Source organism: Giraffa tippelskirchi, chromosome 2 (genome assembly GCF_054371585.1).
Source record: "Giraffa tippelskirchi isolate mGirTip1 chromosome 2, T2T-mGirTip1v1.2.pri, whole genome shotgun sequence".
Lineage (NCBI taxonomy): Eukaryota > Metazoa > Chordata > Mammalia > Artiodactyla > Giraffidae > Giraffa > Giraffa tippelskirchi.
In genome coordinates, this window is record NC_137276.1 from 116,758,801 (window position 1) to 116,784,816 (window position 26,016).

A 26,016-nucleotide genomic window follows, 5' to 3' on the forward strand; every position below is an offset into this window, starting at 1 on the left:
TGCGAGGTCAGCAGTGTTGTCTTTGGGAATACTGCTGGGATACTGTTATTCCTTGGCTTAAAACATTTGGTGGCTTCTTGCTTCTCTTAGGATGGTCTCCAAACTTCTCATCCTGACAACGGAGACCTTTCCTGACCTGCTGCAGCTGCCCAATGCCATCCTCCTCCAGCTCAGCTGTCCGGGCTGCTCTCTCTTCCTGTGTCTCAGGCCTCTGCCTGGAGTGACCTTCCTGCCTTGTGCCACCTGCCTAGCTCTTCTTATTCTTTTCAGTGTGACTCCAAAGCCACTTCCTTGTGAGACCTCTCCTCCCCGCCCACCCCGAGACTGAATGAATCCCTCCCTCCATCCATTCCCACAGCCCTTTGGATGCGCTCTGTGACAGCACTCATCACTTTAATAATCAGTTGTTCGCGGTCCAAGTTCCTCACTTGACCACGAGCTCTTTATCTCCAGCTCACTTCTCTTAGCCATTTTTGGATGCCTGATGCCTGGCATACTGCCTGGTGCTTGATTAAATTTTGGTTTTAGTGAAATAATTTATCTTGGTAAGATGGGCCGCAGGAATCTAATTGATAGACTTCTTGGATTGAATGTCTGAGGCATAAGGAGAGATGCTGAGAGGCACACACACAAGGATCAAAACACTCAGTGGAGGTTTGCACCATCGTGATATTTGGACTCTGAATGCCAGTTTTCAACACTATATTTCCAATATCTTTTAAGAAAAATCTTGGCAGCATATCTGCATTTCAAAAATCCAAGTTTTGACCCAAGTCAAGCAGAAGTACAATGTGGTTATAAAGACCAGCTTCCCTTCCTCCCAGATAACCAAACAGAAAATCACTTGGCAATGGGTCTGCTGTAGTCAGTCCACAATATCCAGTCCCTGAGTTTTGGTAGAACCAACAGTTTTTCCCTTCCTTTCAACTCCTGTTACCAAGATATAGGAGGCTTTGCGGGTGGCGCTAGTGGTATAGAACCCACCTACCAATGCAAGAGACGCAGGAGATCCGGGTTTGATCCCTGGGTCAGGAAGATCCCCTGGAGGAGAGCATGGCAACCCACTCCAGTATTCTTGCCTGGAGAATCCCATGGACAGGGGAGTCTGGTGGGTTACAGTCCATAGGGTCGCAAAGAGTCGGCCACAACTGAAGTGACTTAGCATGCATGCATGTATCCAGATAATAGACCAGGATATCTAGTCCTGGTCTAGATTTTTTGATACTTTGGAGTCTGTGAAACCCTGAACAGATATGCTCTCTGGAGGCCACAGACTCACCATGCCAGTCTCTGAACTACCAGGATATTGGGTGCCTGGGAGCTGGAATTCTAGGGGCTGTGGTTGCAGAAAATCACCTTGGCTCACCTTTTAGATTCCATGATCTTTAGTTTCAAAAAGAAATGAAACACACCCTAGATATATCTCTTCTTATTTCCTTTATTGATCAAATGCAGCTTTGAAAAAGACATAATTAGTTATAAGCCACTGGGGAATTGTTTTATGGGGTCTTGGTTTCTGGCGGGTCACCCGGGGGCTTGTACTCCTGGCATGCTGGTAGGACTGGTAGCCTGGTGCTTTCACTTCCTTGCTGTGTGACCCGAAGTCATTTCCTTCATTGTTCTGTGCCTCAAGATGCTCTTGTAGTAGGTGGAGGTAACTGCAGTCCCCACCTCATAGGTTGTGAGGATTAAAAGTGCTGGTCCATGTGCAGTGCTTCAGACTGGTTCTGATGCCCAGCAAGAACCCAGAATTTTGCTCATTGTTATAGAGTATTGCTCATTAGAGAAATGGCTCAGGCGAAGAGAATTTGAGTCAAAAAGGGATTCACTCTTCTTCCTTGTTGACTTAAAAAATATTCATAACCTTTAAAAAAAAATCACAACCTAAAAGTTGAGACTTATGTTTTATTTGGTGGGAATTTTTAGGACTTAAGCTCAGGAGGTAGCATCTCAAGTGACCCTGAGAGAACTGCTCCAAGGAGGCAAGAGGGGGAGCCAGGTTATATAGAAGTTTTGCAACAAAGGGCAGGTTGTCTGAACATCAAAAATTATTATTAATTAACAAAACCCAGATATCCCAGGTTAAGCAGTTTAGCACTTTTTTGTGTATGGGAAGATGCAAGTGTCTGGGCTCACTGAAATCATTCCTTTGATACTCACCTCAGCTATCTGGGGCCAATATTCTGTGTTTTTCACATTCTGAGCTTCCTTGAGGCTCACCGTAGGGAATGGCTGCATTCTGATGGCTGCTAGATGACAGATATTCTTTTCCTTCCTGAGTTCCCTCAGGGCCCATGGGCTCACATTGGAAGGCTGCAATCAGTGATGACTGTGACATCCATGTTTACTGATATGGCAGGAAATATTCCATTTCTCACCCTACAGTTCAAATTAAACTCACATCTTGTCTCAAATGATAGGATCTGGACACAGTTGATCTGTAGTGTAAGTTCCTTTGTTTATCCAGCACCTGGATAGTGAGTAACATGATGCTCTTTCCGGTGATTTGCATGTCTGTTGTGTGGAAGAGGGGTGACCTTTATTCCAGGTCCTGGAGTGACGAAAGGAACTCTGTCCAGGGTGAAGGACTTATAGGAATGCTGACTTTGCTTCAGATGGAGGAAGAGGCTCCCAACAGTAGAGTTGTGCTTGATGAGGAATGCCTTGCTTTTTCCATCATATTTGTGCAGAAATCCCAGATTGCTCATTTGGGCTACAGAACTGGGGAAAGGGTTGAGCTAAGGATCTTCAAAAAGATCCCTTCAAAGATTGGGATTCTAGTGTTCTGGGGCTTTTTAAAATATTATATTCTAATTCCTTAACCCCTTTCTCTCTCCTTAAGGAAAATGAAAATCTCAGGAATTTGAATTTTCACTCCTGTTAAATACAATCCATCCTTCATATCCGCAGATTCTGTATTTGGGAATTCACTTACTTGTTAAAACTTACTGAAGTCCAAGGTCAGTGCTCACGGTGCTTCCCTGGTCTTTTGTGGACGTGCATGCACTCACTCAGTCTTGTCCGACTCTTAGGGACCTTTGGATTGTAGCCCGTCAGGCTTCTCTGTCCATAGGATTTTCCAGACAAGAATACTGGAGTGGGCTTCCATTTCCTCCTCCAGGGGATTTTCTTGATCCAGGAATCAAACTCAAGTATCCTTTGTCTCCTGCATTGCAAGCAGTTTCTTTACCTGCTGAGCCATCAGGGAAACCCTTGTGGACGTGCACAAAATGACTAAAAATTTGAGCCACTCGACATGCATGTTCTAGCTGAGGTCTTGTTTCAGCTCAGACTGTAAACTAGTGTACTTTAGATGGCCTGTTTTTTTCAAATTTGATATAAAGCTTTTTAAAAATTTTGTTTGTTTTTACTGAAGTATAGTTGATTTACAATGTTGTGTTAGTTTCAGATGTACAGCAAAGTGATTCAGTTTAAATTTTTTTCTATTTTTAATGCCATGCTTTTCCCACGTTTTATTTGTTTTTTGTTGGTGATGTCACTGTTTAAGCTGGTTCCCTAGCACAGGACTGGCAGTCCTGTCTGGTACTTGTAAGCACAAGAAGGCTGCCATGTGCCTAAGTGGAGAAAATGTGTTAGATGAGCCTCTTTCAGGTGTGAGTTGTGAGCCGAATGTTCATGAAGCAGAGGTAAGTATTAAATACAGCATCTTTAAGGGCTTCCCAGGTGGTGCTTGTGGTAAAGAACCTGCCTGCCAATGCGGGAGACATAAGAGACTCGGGTTTGATCCCTGGGTCAGGAAGATTCCCTGGAGGAGGGCATGGCAACCCACACCAGTGTTCTTGCCTGGAGAATCCCCATGGACAGAGGAGCCTGGCAGGCTATGGTCCATAGGGTCACAAAAAGGCAGATACAACTGAAGCTACTTAGCACACACAGTCAGCATCTTTAAACTGAAACACACATAAAACAAGGTTATATATTGATCAGTTGACAAAAATATTGTGACCTAACCTTGTTTTCCCCCTGGAAACAGTGGTTCAGTATTTGCTAACTGAGCTTTCCCAGCGATTCTATGGAACATAATGACCACATATGAGAATCTACTGTGTATTTTATACTGTTTAGAAATAGCCACCCAGGGACATTACCAGGGGTTGGGAAAAAAATGCTTGTTCCTTGGAAGAAAAGCTATGACAAACCTAGACAGCATATTAAAAGCAGAGACATTACTTTACTGACAAAGGTCTGTCTAGTCAAAGCTATAGTTTTTCCGGTAGTCATGTATGGATGTGAGAGTTGGACCATAAAGAAAGCTGAACACCGAAGAATTGATGATTTTGGACTGTGGTGCTGGAGAAGACTCTTGAGAGTACCTGGGACTGCATGGAGGTCCAACCAGTCAATCCTAAAGGAAATCAGTCCTGAATATTCATTGGAAGGACTGATGCTGAAGTTCAAGCTCCAATCCTTTGGCCACTTGAGGCAAAGAACTGAGTCATTTGAAAAGACCCTGATGCTGGGAAAGATTGAAGGCAGAGGGAGAAGGGGACGACAGAGGATAAGATGGTTGGATGGCATCTCTTACTCACTGGATATGAGTTTGAGCAAGCTCCGGGAGTTAGTGATGGACAGGGAAGGCTGGTGTGCTGCAGTCCATAGGGTCGCAGAGTCAGACATGACCGAGCAACTGAACTGAACTGAACTGAACTGAGAAAATTGTGGTGCAAGGAAATGCTAGCTGGGGTGCAGAGGAGGGAAGTAAGTGGGTGGACCCTGAATGCTGGGTCCCACCTGAGGTTATGGAGCTGGAGGAAAAGGAGACAAAGGGCCTGCCTCACATGGGCGGTGTGGCTGGATAAGACATGCCCATTAGTGGCTGTGCTTCCAGCCAAGATGGACATTCAGACATATCCCAGGGCATCAACTCAGGGTCCTACAGGGATAGTTGGATGAGGGGGTAAAGTGAGGTGGGCACTGGCTGCAAATTTTTCTTTGACTTTCTTTCCTGTGGTTCTTTTACATCAACTCATATGGTGGTGGTGATGCTATAACTTCACATGGCAATTGAGCTGGCCACTCAGCCTGTTTTCCATCCCTACTATTTAAGACTAAGTTCCTGGTGAAATATGCACTTGTCATGTGGACCAGCTCAAGGATAAGTGTGATTGATCATTTATTCCTTCTGTCATTAACTTGGAAATCATGTGCCTACTGCTAAGAGTACAACACCTCATGACTGGCTTGGAGGCTGTGGTGGTTGGAGTAGGTTAGTAACAGACAGCAGCGCAATACAAGAGGCTTCACATAACACAGCTGTGTTTCTAGCCTACGAGTCATGTTCCACAGGGGTGGCTGGGGGCCCTGCTCTACCCCTGAGTGCATAGCCCCCGTAGTCCCTGAGACGAGGAGGAGAAAACTGAGGGATCCACAGGAGCAATTCAGAGCACAAGCCACTTCTTTCTCTTCCACACACACCCCGTGAAGCAGAACAAGGAGGGGAGGGAAGCGTAATCCCTCCTTGAGCCCAGAGCGGCGAAGAACCAAATCGGGGTGGGCGCTGTCGTTTTCTACATGGATACAAAGAGGCTCTTGCCCTCTAGATGCTCTAGGTTGGATGAAGTGCACAGACACCACACCACACTACACGACACAACACCACATCACATCACACCACACCACACCCCGCAACATGATTCCACAACACACCACATCACATCACACCACACGATACACGACACTACACCACATGATACCACACCACATGATACCACACACACCACATGACACCATACCACATGACACCACATCACACCACACCGCACGACACACGACACTACATCACACAATACCACACCACATGACACCATACCACACCACACCACACCACACCACACCACACCACACCCCATAACATGATTCCACAACACACCACATCACACCACACCACATGACACATGACACTACACCTCATGATACCACACCACATGGCACCACATCACACGATACCACACCACACTGTACCACACACACCACATGACACCATACCACATGACACAACATCACACCACACCACACCACACCCCATAACATGACTTCATAGCACACCACATCACACCACACCACACGACACACGACACTACATCACACAATACCACACCACATGACACCATACCACATGACACCATACCACACCACATCACACCACACCCCATAACATGATTCCACAACACACCACATCACACCACACCACATGACACACGACACTACACCTCATGATACCACACCACATGGCACCACACCATACCACACCACATCACACGATACCACACCACACTGTACCACACGACACACTACACTACACCACACCATACCAAAGCACACCACATGACACAACACCACATCACATCACACCACACCACACCATACCACACAATACCACACCACACTGTACCAAAGCACACCACATGACACAACACCACATCACATCACACCACACCACACCACATGATACCACCCACACCACACCACGCCACACGATACCACACCACACCGTACCATACCACACCACATGACACAACACCACATCACACCACACCACACCACACCATACCACATGGCACCACACAACAACACATGACACAACAATAGCTGTTGCCTGGTGTGATAGGTACTAAGAAAATTTGCACCTCCATCCTTCTGTGGCTCACACCAAAAACTTGGCATCTTCCTGGCTTTGTCACCCCAACACGGAATCTATTGGTGAATCCTGTTGGTTCTGTCTTCCACCAACTGTCTCCTGAGTATATCCACAGTCACATCACTTCTCACCATCTTCACTGCTCCTGCTAGAATCCAGTCTACCCCCATCTCCTTCCTGCGTTATTTCCATGCCCTCCTTCCTGGCCACCTGACTTCTGCCCTTACCCACAGCTGTCAGGAGGAAACGTCAGACATGTATTGAATCATGAATTCTGTTACTCAGAGTCCCCCAGTAGCTTCCCAAGCCCTCCAGAGTGAAATCAGAACTTTTTTTTGACCACACCCATGCAGCATGTTGGATCTTAGTTATCTGACCAGGAATTGAACCTGTGCCCTTAACAGTGGAAGGCTAAGTCTTAACCACCGGACTGCCAGAGAAGTCCTGGAAATCAGAACTTTTAAATGTCTGAATCCCATGTTCCTCATGACCTTTCTGACCTCCTGTGCTGCAGTTTCTCCCTTTAACCAAGACTCTTTAGGCATGGCTGGCTCCTGTTATCTCTACGGTGCCTGGGGAGTTGCTGCCTGGAGCCTCTGTGGCAGTTCTGCTTTCTGTTGGAACATGTGTCTCCCAGAGAGCCTCAGGGTCAGGATTCTCCAGGCAAGAATACTGAAATGGGTTGCCATTTCCTTCTCCAGGGGATTTTCCTGACCCAGGGATTGAACCCATGTCTCCTGCATTGGCAGGCGGGTTCTTTACCCCTGAGCCACCAGGGAAGCCCTACCACTCATATATCTTTGCTCAAATATCACCTCTCAATGAGATTTTACTTAAAATTGCAACCCAACTGTCTACCAGCCTTCCTGGTCCCCCTTACGTGGTTCTGCTTTTTTCCTCTGTCCTAGCACTAATCCTTTTCTAAGGCTTTGTAAAACTTGCTTATTATGTTTACTTTTGCCTTCTTATGCAAAATTGATAAAGCTAGAGGGCTAAGAATTTTGTGCTGTATCAGTAACCCCTCAAACAGTGCCTGACGCTTAAGAGTGAATATTTGCAAGATGGTTCAGAGCATGAATAAGTAGAAGCACAGGTGAGGCTGTCAGTAAAGAGGCAGGACACCTAACGTGGACTGGAGGGGTGACGCCTGAACGAGGTGTGGAAGGAGAGTAGGGATAAGCCGGCAAAGGATGGCAGGAAGCTGGTTTCCAGGGAGCAAGATTAAATCCATTTATCGATGGGCCAAGAATGTCCCTTCAGAAAATCCCAGAGCTTCCTGTTGAGAAGAGAAATAATGACAAATGAATGTGTTGGTAATTCCCAGACAAGTGATGGGATCATTGAGTCTCGTTCTCATGCTCAATTGCTAAGTCATCTCTGACTCTTTGTGACCCCATGGACTGTAGCCCTCCAGTCTCCCCTGTCCATGGGATTCTCCAGGCAAGAATACTGGAGTGAGTTGCCATTTCCTCCTCCAGGGGATCTTCTCAGCCCAGGAATCGAACCCACGTCTCCTGTGGCTCCTGCATGGCAGGCAGATTCTTTACTGCCGCGCCACTGAGGAGACCATCCTTGAGTCTACATGTGGATTAAATAAGACACTGCCCATTTCTATAATGGAAAGATCCTTAGGACTTCTTTGATGAAGTCTTTTTCATTCTCACCCAGCCCTCAGGACAGCCTGCTGAGTTGAAGTTCATGGTTTTCTTTTCCTGGTTTCTCCTCTAATATTGGTGTGTTTATTTTCATAAATTTAATGTGATGCTTTTGAACAGAAAGCATTTGGTCAGGTCAGGAAATTTGTATTCCTTTTTATTATGCATTTTTCACACAGATAAGGGTACAGTGTGATGTTTTTGTTTAAAAATGACATTCCAACTCTTTTTTGGGTTTTATGCTCAAATTACACTTTTTCTTTATGTAACTTTTTTTTGGAGAAATGAATGCATATGGCATTGGAAAAATGTACATTTGTGGTTCTTTTTTTAAAGGAGAATGGTGTGGTTCAGCTTCAAAATAGTTTCTAAGTGTTTTTAACTTTAACAAAATTAGTTTGTGTGAACAAGATTGTAATTTGATTTTCATTTTTTCCCCTTTCAAACCAACATAGGTAAAATCCTTAAGATTAAAGCTTCAGAAACTTCAAGATAAAGCGATTGAAGAAGATGATTATGATAAGGGTGAGTTTTGCCTTGTTTATTGATTCTTTCTTTTCTTTCCATAATGTGCAAATTCACTTTCCCTCCTTACTCAGTGTGTATCCTCCACACTGCAAATGAATTGTGTAATCTGTTCCCCTGATCATCTCCACTCAGTAACAGTTAACTATTTTACAGCACTGTTGTTTTCTGAATTTCAAAGCAGTTTAGGAGGAATAGTCCTTTGGGTCATAAGTATAACCTTATTGATTTTCCAGAAGCACCCTGAGTACTTGCACAATAAGAGTTATATTAAGTCATAATCTACCTATCTAAGCTGTGATATTGTTGTTTAGTTGCTAAGTCATGTCTTACTCTTTGCAGTCCCATGGACTGTAGCCCACCAGGCTCCTCTGTCCATGGGATTCTCCAGGCAAGAATACTGGAGTGGATTGCCATTCCCTTCTCCAGAGGATCTTCCTGACCCAGGGACTGAACCCACATCTCCTACATTGACCGGTGGATTCCTTACCACTGAGCCACTCAGGGAAGCCCCAAGTTGTGATATAGCTATACTTTATTCACTCATCAAAAAATATTTGTTGAACACCTACTATGTGGCCAGCACTGTGGCAGGAATAGGAGAGTAAGAGAATACAGTTTCTGGCCTTGGGATGCCTGTGAGTATGAGCCCTTGTGGAGCTTTCTGACTTCACACACTTGGGGACCAGGTGTAGGAGTTGGGATGAGCTTAACAGATGATGCCAGTCTCTGTGAGTAGGCTCGGGTGTATCGAATTCCCTTGTAGATGGCCTGAAATAGTCAAGCTGGAAAGAAGTCATGACATGAAGATGGAAGAGTTGGTCAGAAGGCAAAAAGACCCAAACCAGAGTGAGGCACTCAAACAGGAGTCAGGCCAAAGCAGACAAGGGTATCATGGCTGCCAAGTGGACACTGGGTTGACTATGTCAAAGAAAGGTTGCAGGTCTGATTGGATTGGGAAGGATCTTAAGGACCTGGGTGCTGATTACGATTTCTCACACTCTTTTCTGCTGGGCCTGGGGGGATAAGAGAGGGCCTTAGAGGACTTCTTGTTCCACCAGGCACTCATGAACTTGAGAACTATGCTGGTGATAACCAAACTTAGCACAGCAAGGATTGGCCTGGAGATATTTTAGATTTAAGGCTCCCCTGGAAGCTGGTTAGCCTTGAGGCTTGGTTCTCCACCTCATGGGGCCGTATTCTGGTTTCCCAGAGGGTACATCACAGACCATTAGGAACTGGGTGCTACAGGATTGGGGCAAGTGACTCCCAAAAGGAGGGTGCAAATCCTATTCTAGGAAACACATGGAGCAGAGCTGATGCTGTCTGGTGTCCTTGTTCACCATTGGCGTTGGGAAGAAGGAGAGGAATTTGGGGATGGAGCACTTTAAACTCTGCCACTCCTCTTTGACAGGACATTTTGATTTCAGAATGATACCTGATGGAGGATGATGTAGGTGAGAGAGGAGCAGATGAACTGTTCCCAGACCCAGGTGTCCCTGGGGCTTTTGTCAGTGGGAGACCATTACACTTAGGTTTTGAGGCTCCCTGCTGTGGCACAGGTTTTATTTTCTCTTCCAAGGGCTGTGCCTCTGTTCCTTTGACAACACAGCTCTCTCTCTAATACACAAAGCTTCAGACACAGGTGAAAAGCCACACCCTCTTTTTCTGATCAAGAAAAACCTCAACTTTTCTGGATGCAGTGCTCTCAATGGGCTTCATTAAATGAAGACCTCACTTCTTTAGTCCTTTCTCCTAACGTCTCTGAAACACCTCAGGGGAGAAGTTGAATAGACACACCTCACAAGGAAGCTGAAAAAATAAAGGTGACTTTATTCAGTGTTTCTGTATTTAGTTTCCTTGTTTGTATGTCACTGTCCACCGACCGAAGGAGATGTTTGGGGGTAGGCCAGCATTCTGTGTTTCCTCAAGCCTTCCAGGTGATTGAGGTGCATCCTGATGCCTGGGAAAACATGGGTATAGGACTTTCTTCTGTGGAAAATCAGGCCTGTGGTACAGTGGCAGCTGAGTCTAGCCAGTGAGTTTCAGTCCATGGGCCATGTCCTTCCTGTTGAAGGTGACTGGGCCCTGAGGGGTGAGTAGGATATACTGGAAGGGCAAAGAGCTGGAAGAGCCACCATTGCTTATGAACCACCCTCCCAGAGTCTGGTTGCCTTGAAAGGAGATTTGAAACTGGCCCTATTATCTAAGGGCTTCCTTCTTTGCTCAGTGGTAGAGAATCTGCCTATAATGCAGGAGATGGGGGTTCGATCCCTGGGTCAGAAAGATGCCCTGGAGGAGGGTATGGCAACCCACTTTGGTATTCTTGAATGGAGAATCCCATGTACAGAGGATATTGGCAGGCTACAGTCCATGGGGTTGCAAAGAGTTGGACATGACTGACGCCACTTAGCATGTGTGTGTTTGTTGTGTGTGTGTGTGTGTGGCTGTAAAGTACACTCAGTCATGTCTGACTCTTTGTGACCCCATGGGCAGTAACCCACCAGGCCCCTCTGTCCATGGAATTCTCCAGGCAAGAACACTGAAGTAGGTTGCCATTTTCTTCTCCAGAGGATCTTCCCAACCCAGAGATTGAACCTGGGTCTCCCCCATTGCAGGCAGACTCTTTACCAGAGCCACCAGGGTAGACCATGTGTGTGTGTGTGCGCGCACACACGCGCACACACATGCTAAGTCACTTCAGTTGTGTCCAACTCTTTGCCACCGTGTGGGCTGCAGCCTGCAAGGCTCCTCTGTCCATGGGATTCTCCAGGCAAGAATACTGGAATGGGTTGTCATGCCCTCCTCCAAGGGATCTTCCCCACCCCAGGGATCGAACCCGTTCCTCATGGTCTTCTGCATTGGCAGGTTGGCTCTTCCCTGGCGGCTCAGCTGGTAAAGAATCTGCCTGCAATGCGGGAGACCTGGGTTTGGTCCCTGGGTTGGGAAGATCCCCTGGAGAAGGGAAAGGCTACCCACTCCAGTATTCTGGCCTGGAGAATTCCAGGGACTGTATAGTCCATGGAGTCGCAAGGAGTTGGACATGACTGAGTGAGTTTTACTTTCACTTTTCTTTACCACTAGCGCCACCTGGGAAGCCCTTAGCACATAGCACATAGCATCTGAAATGGATCTCTGCAGGCCCCAGAGCATGGACTGGCACATAGCAGGTGATGAATAAGTTGTCATAAACTACTTGCCATTCAGGAAACTAAGATCATGGCATCTTGTCCCATCACTTCATGGGAAATAGATGGGGAAACAGTGGAAACAGTGGCAGACTTTATTTTTTTGGGCTCCAAAATCACTGCAGATGGTGACTGCAGCCATGAAATTAAAAGACCTTGCTCCTTGGAAGAAAAGTTATGACCAACCTAGAAAGCATATTAAAAAGCAGAGACATTACTTTGCCAACAAAGATCCGTCTAGTCAAAGCCATGGTTTTTCCAGTAGTCATGAGTATATGTGAGAGTTGGACTATAAATAAAGCTGAGCGCTGAAGAATTGATGGTTTTGGACTGTGGTGCTGGAGAAGACTCTTGAGAGTCCCTTGGACTGCAAGGAGATCCAACGAGTCCATCCTAAAGGAAATCAATCCTGAATATTCATTGGAAGGACTGATGTTGAAGCTGAAACTCCAATACTTTGGCCACCTGATGTGAAGAACTGACTCATTTGAGAAGACCCTGACGCTGGGAAAGATTGAAGGCAGGAGGAGAAGGGGATGAGATGGTTGGATGGCATCACCGACTCAATGGACATGAGTTTTGAGTAAACTCTGGGAGTTGGTGATGGACAGGGAGCCCTGGTGAGCTGCAGTCCATGTGGTCGCAAAGAGTCAGACACGACTGAGCGACTGAACTGAACTGAATTGAACTGAACTGAAACTAATTGCTGAGTAATTAGGGAAGTTGAGGTGGAGAGTTTGTGGTCATGAAATGTGTTGAGATAAGAGCTGGATAAAGTTTCCTTTCTCATCTATGATAGTTTATCCAGAGTTACTCATAAACATTTTCAGAGTTGCTGAGATGTCCTTGCCGCTCAGTGTTTAGTCTTTGTGTGGACAGTCTTCTTGTTCTGAGAGGAGCTGTGCTGCAGTTGTGCTCTGTCTCTAGGGAATGGGTCTGCTGATGTCTACAAGGTTTGCCAGGAGCAGGTAGAGGGTGACCTTATCCCCCTTGGTTTTGTTTTGTTTTTTGCTTTTCTCTCTTTCTTTCTAGTTTCACTTGTAAAAACAACTTTGTGTTCCAGAGAAATGAGCCATGAGCACAGAATAGAAAGCTCCATGTTTTATTATCTCATTAAGGTGCTGACAGATTTACCTGTGGATGCCCTGTGGGGAACCTTCTCAGATCTCTACTGACATCTCTCCCTCGCTAGGGAAGGAAGGTTACTATATCTTCATATTCTTGCAGAAAGCTGGGAGGACTGAGGTGAAAAAGATGTAGCTATTTGATATTTTCTTGGGGTCTCTCTCCTAGAGGCTCCACGTGCTCCTTGGTTTCCTCACTTGACCGCTTGTCCCACATCAGCTGAGGGGCGAGGCTGAGACCTGGGAGTCCCACGGGGGAGACCCTGCCATCCAGGGACTGGAGCTGAGAAGCCCGGGTCTGAGATGTGCTGGGAGGGACAAAAGGAGAATGTGGACCTCGGTGTTTGACATGGTTACTGTCCCAGTTGTTCCTGTGTGGATTTGTGGCCTCTAATATCCCCTGACCACACGTGTCCACTGGTGACCATGTCACACACGCATGAGGAGGTCGTGAGGTGGTGACTTCAGCTCTTTAGTGACCCACATCACTGTGCTATGGAGCAAGCTGGCTTTCCTGCTTGCCTAGACTTTCTTTCTTGGGGTGGAGAGTGGCCAGCTCTGAATTCTTTTCTCTCTCCTTGTGTCTCAACCAGTAGTCATTGTGACAAAATTCTAACACAATAAAATGTGAGGCATTCAGAAAAAGATGATCCAAGCAGAGGCCAAGCATGAAACCATGAAAATGGCCAGCTCTTGTCTAAATTGCCATCATCTTCTTTTTTTCTGAATTCTTTCTTTAGCAAGCTTTCTCCATCGACAGTGGCTCCTTGGTGACAGTGTGCAAATCATCCAAGTTGACACCCATTTCTTTCCCGGGGCCCACACTAAACATCCACCCATGGCTTCTGGAATCTAATGTATTCTTGTGTTGGAACTACAGATGTGACTGAGCATAGTGAAAACCCACGGGTTCCTTTTCACTGCATTTCATTTGAGCCTAGAAAGCCAAAAACAAGACTGAATAGAATCTGGTCATTTTTATATCCACAGGACCGCAGAGTTAGTGGAGGTGGACCCCATTCTGGCTACCCCAGAACAAAAATGTGATTCTTGGCAGCCTGTACTGTTTCGTGTTCTGACTTGGAAAGAGCTACACAGAACCCCAGGGCTTCTCAAGAGATGCGGGTTTTCCCTGGGTTGGGAAGATCCCCTGGAGGAGGGCATGGCAGTCCACTCCAGTATTCTTGCCTGGAGAACCCCGTGGACAGAGGAGACTGGTGGACTACAGTCCACAGGGTCACACAGAGTCACATGACTGAAGCAACTTAGCATGCACCCTGAACCCCAATGTGAATGTGGGTGCAGCTTCTGTCTGCAGCCCTCTGCCCACACCCTTCCCTCCTCTCCCTGCATTCCACTGTCTGGAAACATCATCCTTCTGGCCCGTTATGCAGAGGGCTCGCTCCCTGTGGCCCTGAGGGGTGCTTGCCCTCTCTGGCCCTTGAGTGTCTCCCCTGTTCCTGGGATAGTGAGGCTTCCATTAAAAAGCACAAAAACAGAAGCTCAAATCTCAAGTAGGTGTTGCTCGACTGACTGCATCCTTATGTGCTTTGAGCTCAGTTGCTCAGTTGTGTCCAACTCTTTGCGACCCCATACCAACCAAGCTCCTCTGTCCGTGGAACTTTTTAGGCAAGAACACTGGAGCAGGATGCCATTTCCTACTTCAAGGGATCTTCCTGACCAAGGGACTGAATCCACATTTCTTGCGTCTCATGTATTGGCAGGCGGATTCTTTATGGCTGAGCCATCAGGACACTGCATCCTTTGCACTCATGAAAAATGCCACCGCATGAACCAGCCAAGTCACCATCAGCTGGGATCTTGGCCAGTTCCAGGAAGCATTGTCACCACCCCCTTTCTTGGGCGAGGCCCCGGGTGCTGCTCAGAGAGGACCACCATGTGCTCCGACCTGGCAGGATCCAGAGCATCTTGCATCCCAATGTGAAAAACAGCTTTGTAGCAGTTGTGGGGGACAAAACCCATCTAGGAAGGTTGTGGATTCTGGCAACTCATTTATATGACCACTGGGGGAGGAGCGAATGAGGCCTTCATGCTAGGGATGCATCAGGAAAATGGTCCATGATTTTATCTAAAAACATTAGGCTGTTAGGAAATGAGCACTTGCATTGACTCAATGTTAATCTTTAGTATCATTCTCACAAGAGTGGAAGCTCGTGTGTCTGCCTCCTATTTTAGGTAAAAACCGAAAAATTGGGAAATAAGTGATACATATAGACAAATGCTGCAGAAAGAGAAAATGTATAAAATGCCATTTACTTCTCTTGATGACATTGGCTCAGGTTCTTTTCCTGTTTATAAGAGAGTTTCTGATTCTGTGAACTAAGGGCAGAGATCTCAGCTGATGGTGGCTTTTAGCATCACTGTTTGTGTTTGCAGGTTTGTGTGCTGGCATTTTTCATGTGTGCCAAGGGCACAGTCAGTTTTGAAACACCTACTTGGGATCGCAGCTTTGTGCACAGACCTGGAGGGTTTATCTGCATATGATATGCATCCCTTTCATTTGTAGCAGATTAAAACATATATTTCAGCATGATTCCTTTTCTCCCCCATATTCCAGCTGCGTGTCTTGGTGTTAAGTATGGAATATTAACCCCCTGCCCCCACTGTCACTCTGGGGGTAGAAGTTCAGGGGAGTGAATGTCCCTCCTCATGGCCACGTCACAGTTTCCCAGGTGGCTTCCACTTTGCTTCCCTGGTTGTGAGGAAATTGGTCTGCCCTTCAAGGATCACAAGAAGTGTGGCCACAGCCATTATTCATGATGAAACCGGACAGCTCCAAGTTTTTATATGCTTCTGAATACAAAACACCAAGACAAACAAAAAAAATCTTTTTTTTTTTCCCCCAGCTCTTGTCCATGATTAGTTGAAACTTGGGTCACACTTTCCTACCAGCTGAACTGCAGCACTTTTTATTTTACATTTTGGGTCAGTAGGTCTTTTTTTAAAAAAATAATTTATTTATTTTGATTGAAGGATACTTACTTTACAATATTGTGATAGTTTTTGCCATACATTGACCTGAATCAACCATGGGTATACATGTGTCTCCCATCCTGAACCCCCCTCCCACCTCCCTCCTCACCCTATCCCTCTAGGTTGTCCCAGAGCACTGACTGTGAGTGCCTGGCTTCATCCATCAAACTTGCACTGGTCATATGTTTTACATGTGATAATATACACGTTTCAATGCTGTTCTCTCAAAACATCTCACCCTTGCCTTCTCCCACATAGTCCAAAAGTCTGTTCTTTACATCTGTGTCTCTTTTGCTGCCCTGCATGTAGGGTCGTTATTACCATCTTTCTAAATTCTCTCTATATGTAATATACAGTATTTGTGTTTCTCTTTCTGACTTACTTCACTCTGTATAATAGGCTCCAGTTTCATCCACCTTGTTAGAACTGACTCAAATGTGTCCCTTTTTATAGCCGAGTAATATTCCATTGTGTATATGTACCACAGCTTACTTATCCATTAAGCTGCTGATGGATATCTAGATTGATTCCATGTCCTAGCTATTGTAAATAGTGCAGCACTTTTTAAACTGATATTACTAGGTGGTTGTATAGTAACAGTAACAGTAAACATGTCTTGATCTCTTTCTGTGTATCTGCCTGAGACTCACCCCCATGGATAGGCATTCAAGACTTTAGAAATGTCAACAAATTTACCTTTTCAAGTGAAATATAAATTTCGATTGTTTTCAAGGGGCATTTCCTCTCTGTCTGCAGACTGTGAAGTAGCAAATACACCTAGAAGGAATGTGTCTGTGACCAGGGGCAAAAGCCTGAACAGGACTGAATCTTCCCACTACAGTCATTTCAGGTCCAACCTATCTCTGTTTTAAGCATAAATGGTTGACTTTCCTTTAATAGGAGGAATGTGCTAATTACTCAGGCTGCTGTAGCAAAGCACTACAAGACTGGGTGGCTTAAACAAGAGACATTTATTTCTCATAGTTCTGGAGGCTGGAAGTCCAAGATCAAGGTGTCAGCAGGGTTGATTCCTTCTGAGACCTCTCTCCTTGGTGTGTAGATGGCTGTCTTCTGCCTGTGTCCTCACATGGTCTTCCGTCTGTGTGTGTCTGTGTCCTAATATTTCTCTTATAAGGACACCAGTCTTATTGGATTAAGGTGCACCCTAAGGACTTCATTTTATGTAAGAAATCTTTAAAGACTCTATCTATAAATACAGCCACATTCTGAAGTCTTGGAGGATAGGATTTCAAAATATGAATTTTGGGAGCACAATTAAACCCAGAATGAGAGGCCTAATGGACTCAGAGCAGAGCTGAGTACTAAACACATCCAGGCATTTACACAAAAGTGGATACTTGTTTGACCACTCTGTGGTCATATGTAGACATTTGATAGAAAATTTTTTTAAAAAAGGCAAACTTTTGTGACTTTGAGTAAGTGGGTTGACTACTTTCCCTGTCCACAAATGAACCTGGCTGTCACTGGCATCTTGTTTTGTCCAAAATGCCACAGTTAGGAGCAGAGCCTGGCTCTTAAGCTAGTACATCATACCGTACCTCACTCTTTCACGTGAACAGCTATTTAATGAATATTTGTCAGGCTTACCAGGCTGTGGTGAACCAGCATATGTGTGAGAGGTGACCTCTCCTCAAGCTCAAGAATGTTTTCTCTGAGCTTATTTGGGGTAAGCAATAATTATACAAATAGGTAAAATTTCAGTTAACATTAGAATTGATTTTTTTTTTGCATGAGGACTGTCTACTTTCAAGAGGAAGAGAACCAACTTAAACTAGTACTAGAAGAAAAGAGGACTTACTGATGGGGTGCCTGGGGTCAGGGGATCAAGGGTGTCAGGACCCTCATTTTTCTGTCTGTAGGTTGACTTATTCTCTCAAACCACTTGTTTCACTTGGTTGCTACTTGTGGTAGGCTGAAACATGGACTGCTCTAAAATAATGCGTGCGTGCATGCTCAGCCATGTCCAACTCTTTTGCAACCCCATGGACCTTTTGCAACCCTGCCAGGCTCCTCTGTCCATGGAATTTTCCAGGCAAGAATACTGGGGTGGGTTGCCATTCCTTCTACAATTTAAAAAAGTAATGTAATGTGCCAAACCTGGTTGAATTGTACACTTTAAATAGGTGAATTGTGTGGTATGTAGATCACACTCAATAAAACTGCTTAAGAAAAATGGTGACAAAACACATTGCTCATGAACCTACAACTGGTCAAGGCAAAATAGGTAGAGCTCATCTCGACTCTAGGCATTAACTGGGCAGTTTGAAGGCTGGAGGTTGGAACCATGCTCAGTCACGTGTCTGGTGGTTGGTGCTGTCTGCTGGTGCCTGGCTGGGGCCATGGCTGGATCACTTATCTGTAGCCTTTCCATGTGACTGCTTGGCTTCCTCATATGGTGATGGCATGCTGAGGAAGAGATATAGGCAAAAACAATCACTTGTTAGGGATTAACCTTGGAAGTCAGGTAGTGCTACTACTGTTACTACTGCTGCATTCTGTTCCTTAAAAGTAGATCACCAAGTGTGACCCCCTACTCAAGCACAGAGTCATTAGACTCCATCTGTTGATGGGAGGAAGGTCTAAAGAATTTGTGAGCATCTTGTTAAACCACAACAGACTGCCCTCTTTTCTCAGATGCTTTCACATTCTTTCCATGTGCAAAACATACTCATTCCCTCTCAAGACCCCTTAAAGCTCTTGTATGTTAAGGCATCAGGCTCAGACTTGATGTCCCCATTTCCATGTCTAACTCAGAGGCAGGTGCCGATGAGGCTCCTCAGGTGTGATTTCTTGAACACAGCTTCTGCTTTACAGTTTCTCTGGATGATCTGAACACCTGTGCACTAATGAGATAGGTTTTTGGTTGGTTTTAGTCACTAAGTCGTGTCTGACTCTTCTGACCCCATGAACTGTTGCCTACCAACTTTCTCTGCCCATGGGATTTCCCAGGCAAGAATACTGGAGTGAGTTGCCATTTCCTTCTCCAGGGGATCTTCCCAGCCCACGAATCGAACCTGAGTCTCCTGTGATGCAGGCAGATTCTTTACCAACTGAGCTATGAGGGAATCAATCCCTACAACCCCAACCTATGATGGGGGGATGGACAGGGTAACTGCTAAAGATACTTGTTCAAAAGGGGTAAGTGGGAGGCCTGCAGCAGCCACTGGTGCTGAGCAATTCTGAAATCCACTTGTTGTCTGTTCCTTGATTAAGATTTAGCCCTACTGCCTAGAAATTATTTTCTACATCTCTGACCTCCGGACTCTTGGTTCTACACTGTGAATCATGCTTCCTTTTCCATAAGAAGTAGTCTGAGTGTGTAGCCTGCTTCCCACTCATACAGGTTGGGGGGTCTAAATGCCTTTTTTACATTTTGTACTTTCTCTTTAATTTTCCAACTTGGCATAATTCTTTTTAAAACGTTTTGGGTTTTATATGAATCCATTTATAATCTGCTCCATCAGACAAAAGCTATATCCACAAGTCTGTTCAAGAGAAGCCTCTTTTCTCAGGCTTCCTGTAAGGCTTGGAGGGGCAGGGGTTAACACTCCTCAGAGTTTGAAGGGGCTGTTCGACTGTTTGAAAGGATCGGTGATGACACTTAAATCTTTCTGGGATCTTAAAAAGGGCTTTATAGTGTATAGCCTTGGCCTTATCTTTTGACCATATTTTCCTGACAGCACTCTGAATTTGATTCTTTGCCTGGAAGCTGTTTCTTAATCTTAGCATCATTTGTTATCTGGAGAAGCTAGGAATAAGAAATAATTTGAATTTCAAGCCCTATAAGTCCTGGTTCCTTTATAGTGACAGTTATTTCTTTGGCTTATTCTCTTTTCTTACATTATACTATGGGGATAGAGAAACATTCAGGTAGTCCCTTGAAAGTTTGACTTCAAAATCTAGAAGTTGAAAGTTTTCAAATAAAAATGTTGCTAAACAGCCTTCCAGCTTCCAGTAACATTTTTCTTTCTTTACTTCCTTACCAATAGCCTCCTCAAGATCAATCATACTTCTCTTCAGGTCTCTTCCAACTTCCATGCAGCTCCGCAGCCCCAGATCTATGACCGTGCGTTTGGTTCTTTGTTATGGCAGCACCAATGTGACACCAAAATCTGTTCCTGGTTACCCGCTGCTGTATAACAAACAACTCCAAGTTTAGTGGCTTATCAAAATGACAACACTTATTTTGCTAAAAAATTCTGTAACTTGGGGAAATCTCAGTAGAGAGAGCCCTTCTTCGCTCCATTTGGCATTAACTGGGACATGTGGTCATGCTCGATTTGACATTGGGCGGTGGTGCCGGCTGTAAACTGGGCCTCAGCAGGGTCTGCAGCTCATGGGTCTGCCCAAATTACTCACAATGTGATGTTTAATGTAGGGGGAGAGAGAAGGGGCGTTGGAAAAGAGGGGAAGAGGAAGCTTAAGGGAGTTCTATCAACTTTAAAATTTTTTTTAAATTGAAGTATAGTTGATTTTCAATGTTGTGTTACTTTGCTGCATACAGCAAAATGATTCAGTTATAAATATTTATATACATTCTTTTTCAGATTCTTTTCCATTATGGGTTATTATAAGATATTAAGTACAGTTCCCTGTGCTGTGCACTAGATCATTCTTGTTTATTTTATATATAGTAGTGTGCATCCATTAATCCCAAACTCCTAATTTATCCCTCACCCCACATTTCTCCTTTGGTAACTGTAAGATTGTTTTTTGTATCGCATGTCTGTCTCTTGTAAATAAATTCATTTATAATAAGGTATCACCTCACACTGGTCAGAATGGCCATCATCAAAAAGTCTATGAGTAATAAGTGCTGGGGAGGGTGTGAGAACATGGAACCTCCCTTCTTGGCTCCAGTACGAAAGCTTTCAGGGAGAGCTTGCATCAGGTGACAACTTTTGGGGGAACAATTACTGCAGCTAAAGGTACAGCAGGTAGAAAAGTGTTTACATGTGTCTGTGATGAGGTGAGATTGTCTACTGTGGGAAGAATGACTGATAAATAACCAACCAGGACCTACTGTACAGCACAGGTCACTCTACTCAATACTCTGTAATACCTATTTTGGAAAAGAATCTAAAATAGAATGGATACGTGCTTATGTATAAATGAGCCACTTTGCTGTCTAGCAGAAACTAACACAACATTGTAAATCAACTATACTTCAATATAAAATAAAAATTAAATTAAAAAAAGAATGAGAGTAACAAGTGAATTTCAAAGTGAGGGATGTTAACAACAGTCAAGACGATTAGAATGAAAATACTCTCCAGAGTCCATTCATTTAGGTGTCCCAGCACTGTTGGATGGTGGGGAGTGTGGGGGATTACACACAGTCCCTCACCAAACCTGCTCTCACACATTGGACTGAAAATTGTCTCTTATTAAAGATTTTCCAGAGACTTTTGTCCTGGTCCTCCCAAGGAAGCAAGGTAATCTTTGATTTGTCTCTGACTGTGGTAGTGTCTAGGGCGGCTTTGTGAGTTCATCTCATAAAGTCAGTCCATCAGCAGGTTATTATATACATGTAAATAATGTGGTACTGATTGGCCCACATCTCCTGTCACTGAATTGAAGGATGGTTGAAATCAATTGGCAGAATCAACTCTTCTATTTCTACATGGAGTGACAATTAGAAATAATTTACTCTTATTCAACCTGGGGGAGTCTGTAGTTAAAAATACCTTCAGGAGCTGTGAAAAATTTGCCCAGTGTTTATTTACATATTTAGTTTTAATTCTGTATGTTTTCAGTTGAGGTGTAATTTACCTACAAGGAGCTGTGAAGTGTTTAGTAAGCAGCTCAGCATGCAGAGTGCACACTCCCAGGATTGGGTAAAGAGACCTGGGGTCAGTGTAACAGTGCCCTTTAGTCCTGTCATCTGTCCTTGAGCACCAGTTTGTCCTGGATAAACTGGGGATGATAATCCCCATACTGCTGTGTGGCTGGAAGGTTAACCGTGATAATGGTGTGTGTGAGGTACCTGGTGCATAGATATTGATGGATTGCTTGTTCTCCTTTCTCTGCCCACTCCTCACCCTCATCCCACACCCCTGGGTATGACAGGTTAGAAAATGCAGTGCAGAGTGGGGCTGCTTCTGAATCATCTCTTTGCCAGCAGTTAGCATCAGTAGCAGGCAGAAAATAAGATAGAATGGTTTGGCTTCTTATTTTCTATTTGGCAATAAGCAGCTTATTTGCATATAACCTGATTTCTTTCAAGCTGCAAAATTTCAGAAATGAGGTAAAGCAATATATACTAAAACATGCGGATTATAATGAGGGATTTGGAGTCTGACTGCTCTTCACATTTTCCTGGCAAACTACTTTTCTTCTCTGGGGTCTAAATTTCGTGACCTTGAGTCGCTTGTTCTCTGCCTCATTCTCTGTTGCATGATACTGGATGACACTGAGAAAATGAAGTTGAAAGATGCTTTGGCTTGAAAGAATTGGTTTCCCTGGTTTTGAGGGTAGTTGGAAAATACATGTAAAAGGAAGAAAATGAGACATAAATGGAGGGCTAAAGACAAGGACAAAGAAGAAATTGACAAGAGATTAGTCCTCTGTTCTGGTCATTTTTCTGTGGGTCTCTGCTGTCTTGTGACCTGCACCCTCGTGGGCAGAGAGAGTGAAGATGCAGGTCCGAGATGATGATCTAAGCCATTTAATATGCTCACTTATAGACGTGGCATCCATTTCCTCTGCATAAAAGCAATGGTACAGTGCCCCTGCTCCTTCATGGGGCTTCTTGCATGGGGTGATGCGTCATCGGACACATACTCTTTTTTTAAAAAAATAAACTATCCAGACACTTAATTAAATCTTGCATTCCCTCTAATAAAAATATTGATAGTAAGCATACCAGTAGCATATTGTAGATGACAGAGACACACCAGGAGAAAATGACTGGCTGTTCCCTTCGGTTTTCACAAGCTCTGCGGACATCTTCTGCTGCTCTCTCTGCCCATTGCTCCAGCTCCCAAACCCATGAGGACTGAAAGCATGGTGTGAATGCATCAGCTGCTCTGGAGGCCTTGTCTTTGGAAGATTAATTATGATCCACTTAAGAAAAGTTATCTAGGAAAATTTGCATAAGTTTTCTGTAAGATTTGAACACAAAACCTTTATGGTATATAAATGCTTGGAGATTTACCCAGGTCTTCAGTTGGATGGAGGCAGATGCTCTGGAGAAGGACATCTCCTGGGTTGTGGGTGGAAAGTTATAGAAAGAGTTGTTCACCTCTGCTTTGGTGGTGGTTGCTGGTCAAAATAGTCTGGAGTCTTGACAAGGTTTTTAAGCAGCTCTCACTGCTGCCTCTGCCTGACTGAGTCATGAGTGTGGGTCCTGCATTGGCCTTTTGGTCCTGTTTGTCAAGGAGGAAAGGCAGACCAAGTGAATCAAGGCGGCAAGGCATGTATTTGGAACAAGAACTGAGTGGGATTGTAAAATTAATCAGCGAAGAGAGAGACGACCTCAGCCGTCTAGTCTCCAAACCCATAAACTGAACAACTTTCTGTTGTGTTCTCTCAGCACATTCATCAGATAATTCTGCCACCTCCCAGTTTCATTTGTCCACTCGTCCTAGCCTGAGAATTGTTTTCATTGTATGTTTGTTTCCGGACAGTCAAATATCTCTGAAATAATAAGAAACTGGCCTGGAATTTGTGACATCACTTCCCACTTCAATATGATTGTGTAGAATGTCCAACCTAAGATCCAAAGACTGCACTTTTCTGGCCCTGGCAGGATCAAGTCTTGGGCTCTTGTTAGATCTCAACCCAGCTGCTCTGACTGCATTTCCTCCTGCAGTGAATGGCAAGTCAGGCTGGAAAAACTGGGAGTCGTGCTAGATTCTCACCTTTCTCTAGACATCAAGCCACTACATCTCTTGGATTTCATCTTCTGAATATCTCTTTCTTCTGTCCTTAGATCTATCAGTTTTTGCCTGGACTCACGCACTAGTCTCTCCAGGGTCCCTGTTTACATTCCCACTCTCCTCCAGTTTGGCTTTCACTGCTGCCAACTGTCCTTCTCCAGTACCTGGGGGACCACTTTCTCTTTCACCTCTGTCCATGATTAACATCCCCAGGATAAATGTTAAACTTGGTCTATAGCAACACCTTCTCGCCCTGACCACTCTCTGGCCTACTGATTTCATTTCTTGCCACTCCTTTTCCCCCCATGTAACCCCCTCTCCAGTCCTTCATAGTCCCTGGAGGTGGATGCCTTTTCCCATCTGGCTTTTCGCCTCTGTCTGCACCCAATCTCCCTTTTCCAGCTTAGATCCTACCAGCCATCAAGACTTGGTTTCAGGGTCTCTTCTATTGAGTGCTCTGTAGGTTTCCCTAGCCTCATATACAGTATGTGTTAATATAGCTGTTTGCTGTGGCCTTGGCTGACAGACTCTCCCTAATTTCAGTCTTTGTCCTCAGCACCTAGCATCGTGTCTAGTCAAGGTAGACTCTCAAGAAATGGTTGTTGGATGAACAAATGAAAGTTTAAGATACATCTTATCAATAAATGATGATGATGATCACTGTTATCATGTTGTTAATAGTTGATAATTCTTCTAACAATTGAATCATAAACTATTAGTGCCTTTCAGGTCACAAAGTCAAGTTCTTCCACTTACCAGCTGTATGAGCTTGGACAAATTACCTAATCCTTGCAAGCTGCTGTTTTCCCATCTGTAAAATGGGATAATAGAGTTGTTTTGAGAACTAAATGAGATAGTGTAGACTAAATATATGGGTTATATATAACACTGAATGAATGTCAGTTACTACAATTAAAATCACCATTAAATATTTAGATATTATGAGTCTATGTAGATAATGTTTTAAACTTACTGTCTTTGTGTTTTTCTATTCAAATTTGTTTGCAAACAAGGTTTTGTCATAGTAGTAGCTGAAATACCTTGGAGTGACAAATTTAATGGCTTCCTAGAGCAGAGAGAAACCAGAAAGCCTATAGCAGGGGGACTCTTGAATATTTCATAGTAGACAAACAAAGTTATTTTCCATCACGGCAGTGTATTGGGTGGGATGACCTTTATCAGTTGATGACAGTGATGTAGCAGAAGGGACAGTTTTCCACTTGACCTTTATACAATGTGCCAGCTTGTCTCCTAACACAAACTGGGTTACAATTGACAGGCTTGAGAGAATGCTAACCTGAAGGAAGCTGATTGTTTGGGAGGAGGCGGGCACTAAGGCAGCCCGTTAGCTCTGGGATGTGGTGACTTGCATGTCCCTGGGGGTGGCTGTGAATGAATGCCTGCTGCCTGAGTCACTGCAAGAGCATCACATGTAATTAGCTCCTCTGGGAGTTGGTGTTTCACTGAAGTTTGTTCATAATGAATTTTTACTGCCATGGACTTGATCACTCTGTATTCTTGTGACTTTGTCTTTGTTAGCTCTCTTTCTCTCCTTGCCAGAACGTCACAGGATGTTTTCTTCTCACTGTTTCTTGCAGCTTCATTTTTGCATTTCCCTCCACTTTACTACTTCCCTTTAGTTTTCTACCATTGAGTGATTCTTCACGAGGGCTGTCTGTGAACTTTGCAGGTTTGCTCCTTCTCCAAATGGTTCTGGGAAGCAGGGGGAATGTGCAGAGGTTCAGCCTGGTGGTTGTGGTGGAGGGATGTGCTGCTGAGAACAGGTCCACTTGGGTTGTCTCCCTAGTTCTGGTACCAACTGCATGGATGACTGCAGGCAATCAACTTCATCGGTTTAGGAAGCCTGTGGAAGGATCACGTTTTGTTTGGAGTGAGGGCCACAGGCAGTCCTGATCATGAAAATTAAAATGGAAAATGCATGTGTCCTTCTGAAACTTCTTCCAGAACCAG

The 26,016-nt window shown here is 44.6% G+C and overlaps 1 protein-coding gene across 3 annotated transcripts in view; it reads left to right on the plus strand.

Annotated features, from left to right (window-relative positions):
* DISC1 (DISC1 scaffold protein) overlaps window positions 1-26,016 on the plus strand; it is a 406,697-nt gene that overhangs the window by 70,991 nt on the left and 309,690 nt on the right. For all 3 annotated transcript variants that reach the window (XM_081570368.1, XM_081570366.1, XM_081570367.1), the window contains exon 3: window positions 8,769-8,838. In XM_081570368.1, the coding sequence (XP_081426494.1) occupies window positions 8,769-8,838 (70 nt within the window). The remainder of the gene's footprint in view (window positions 1-8,768; window positions 8,839-26,016) is intronic.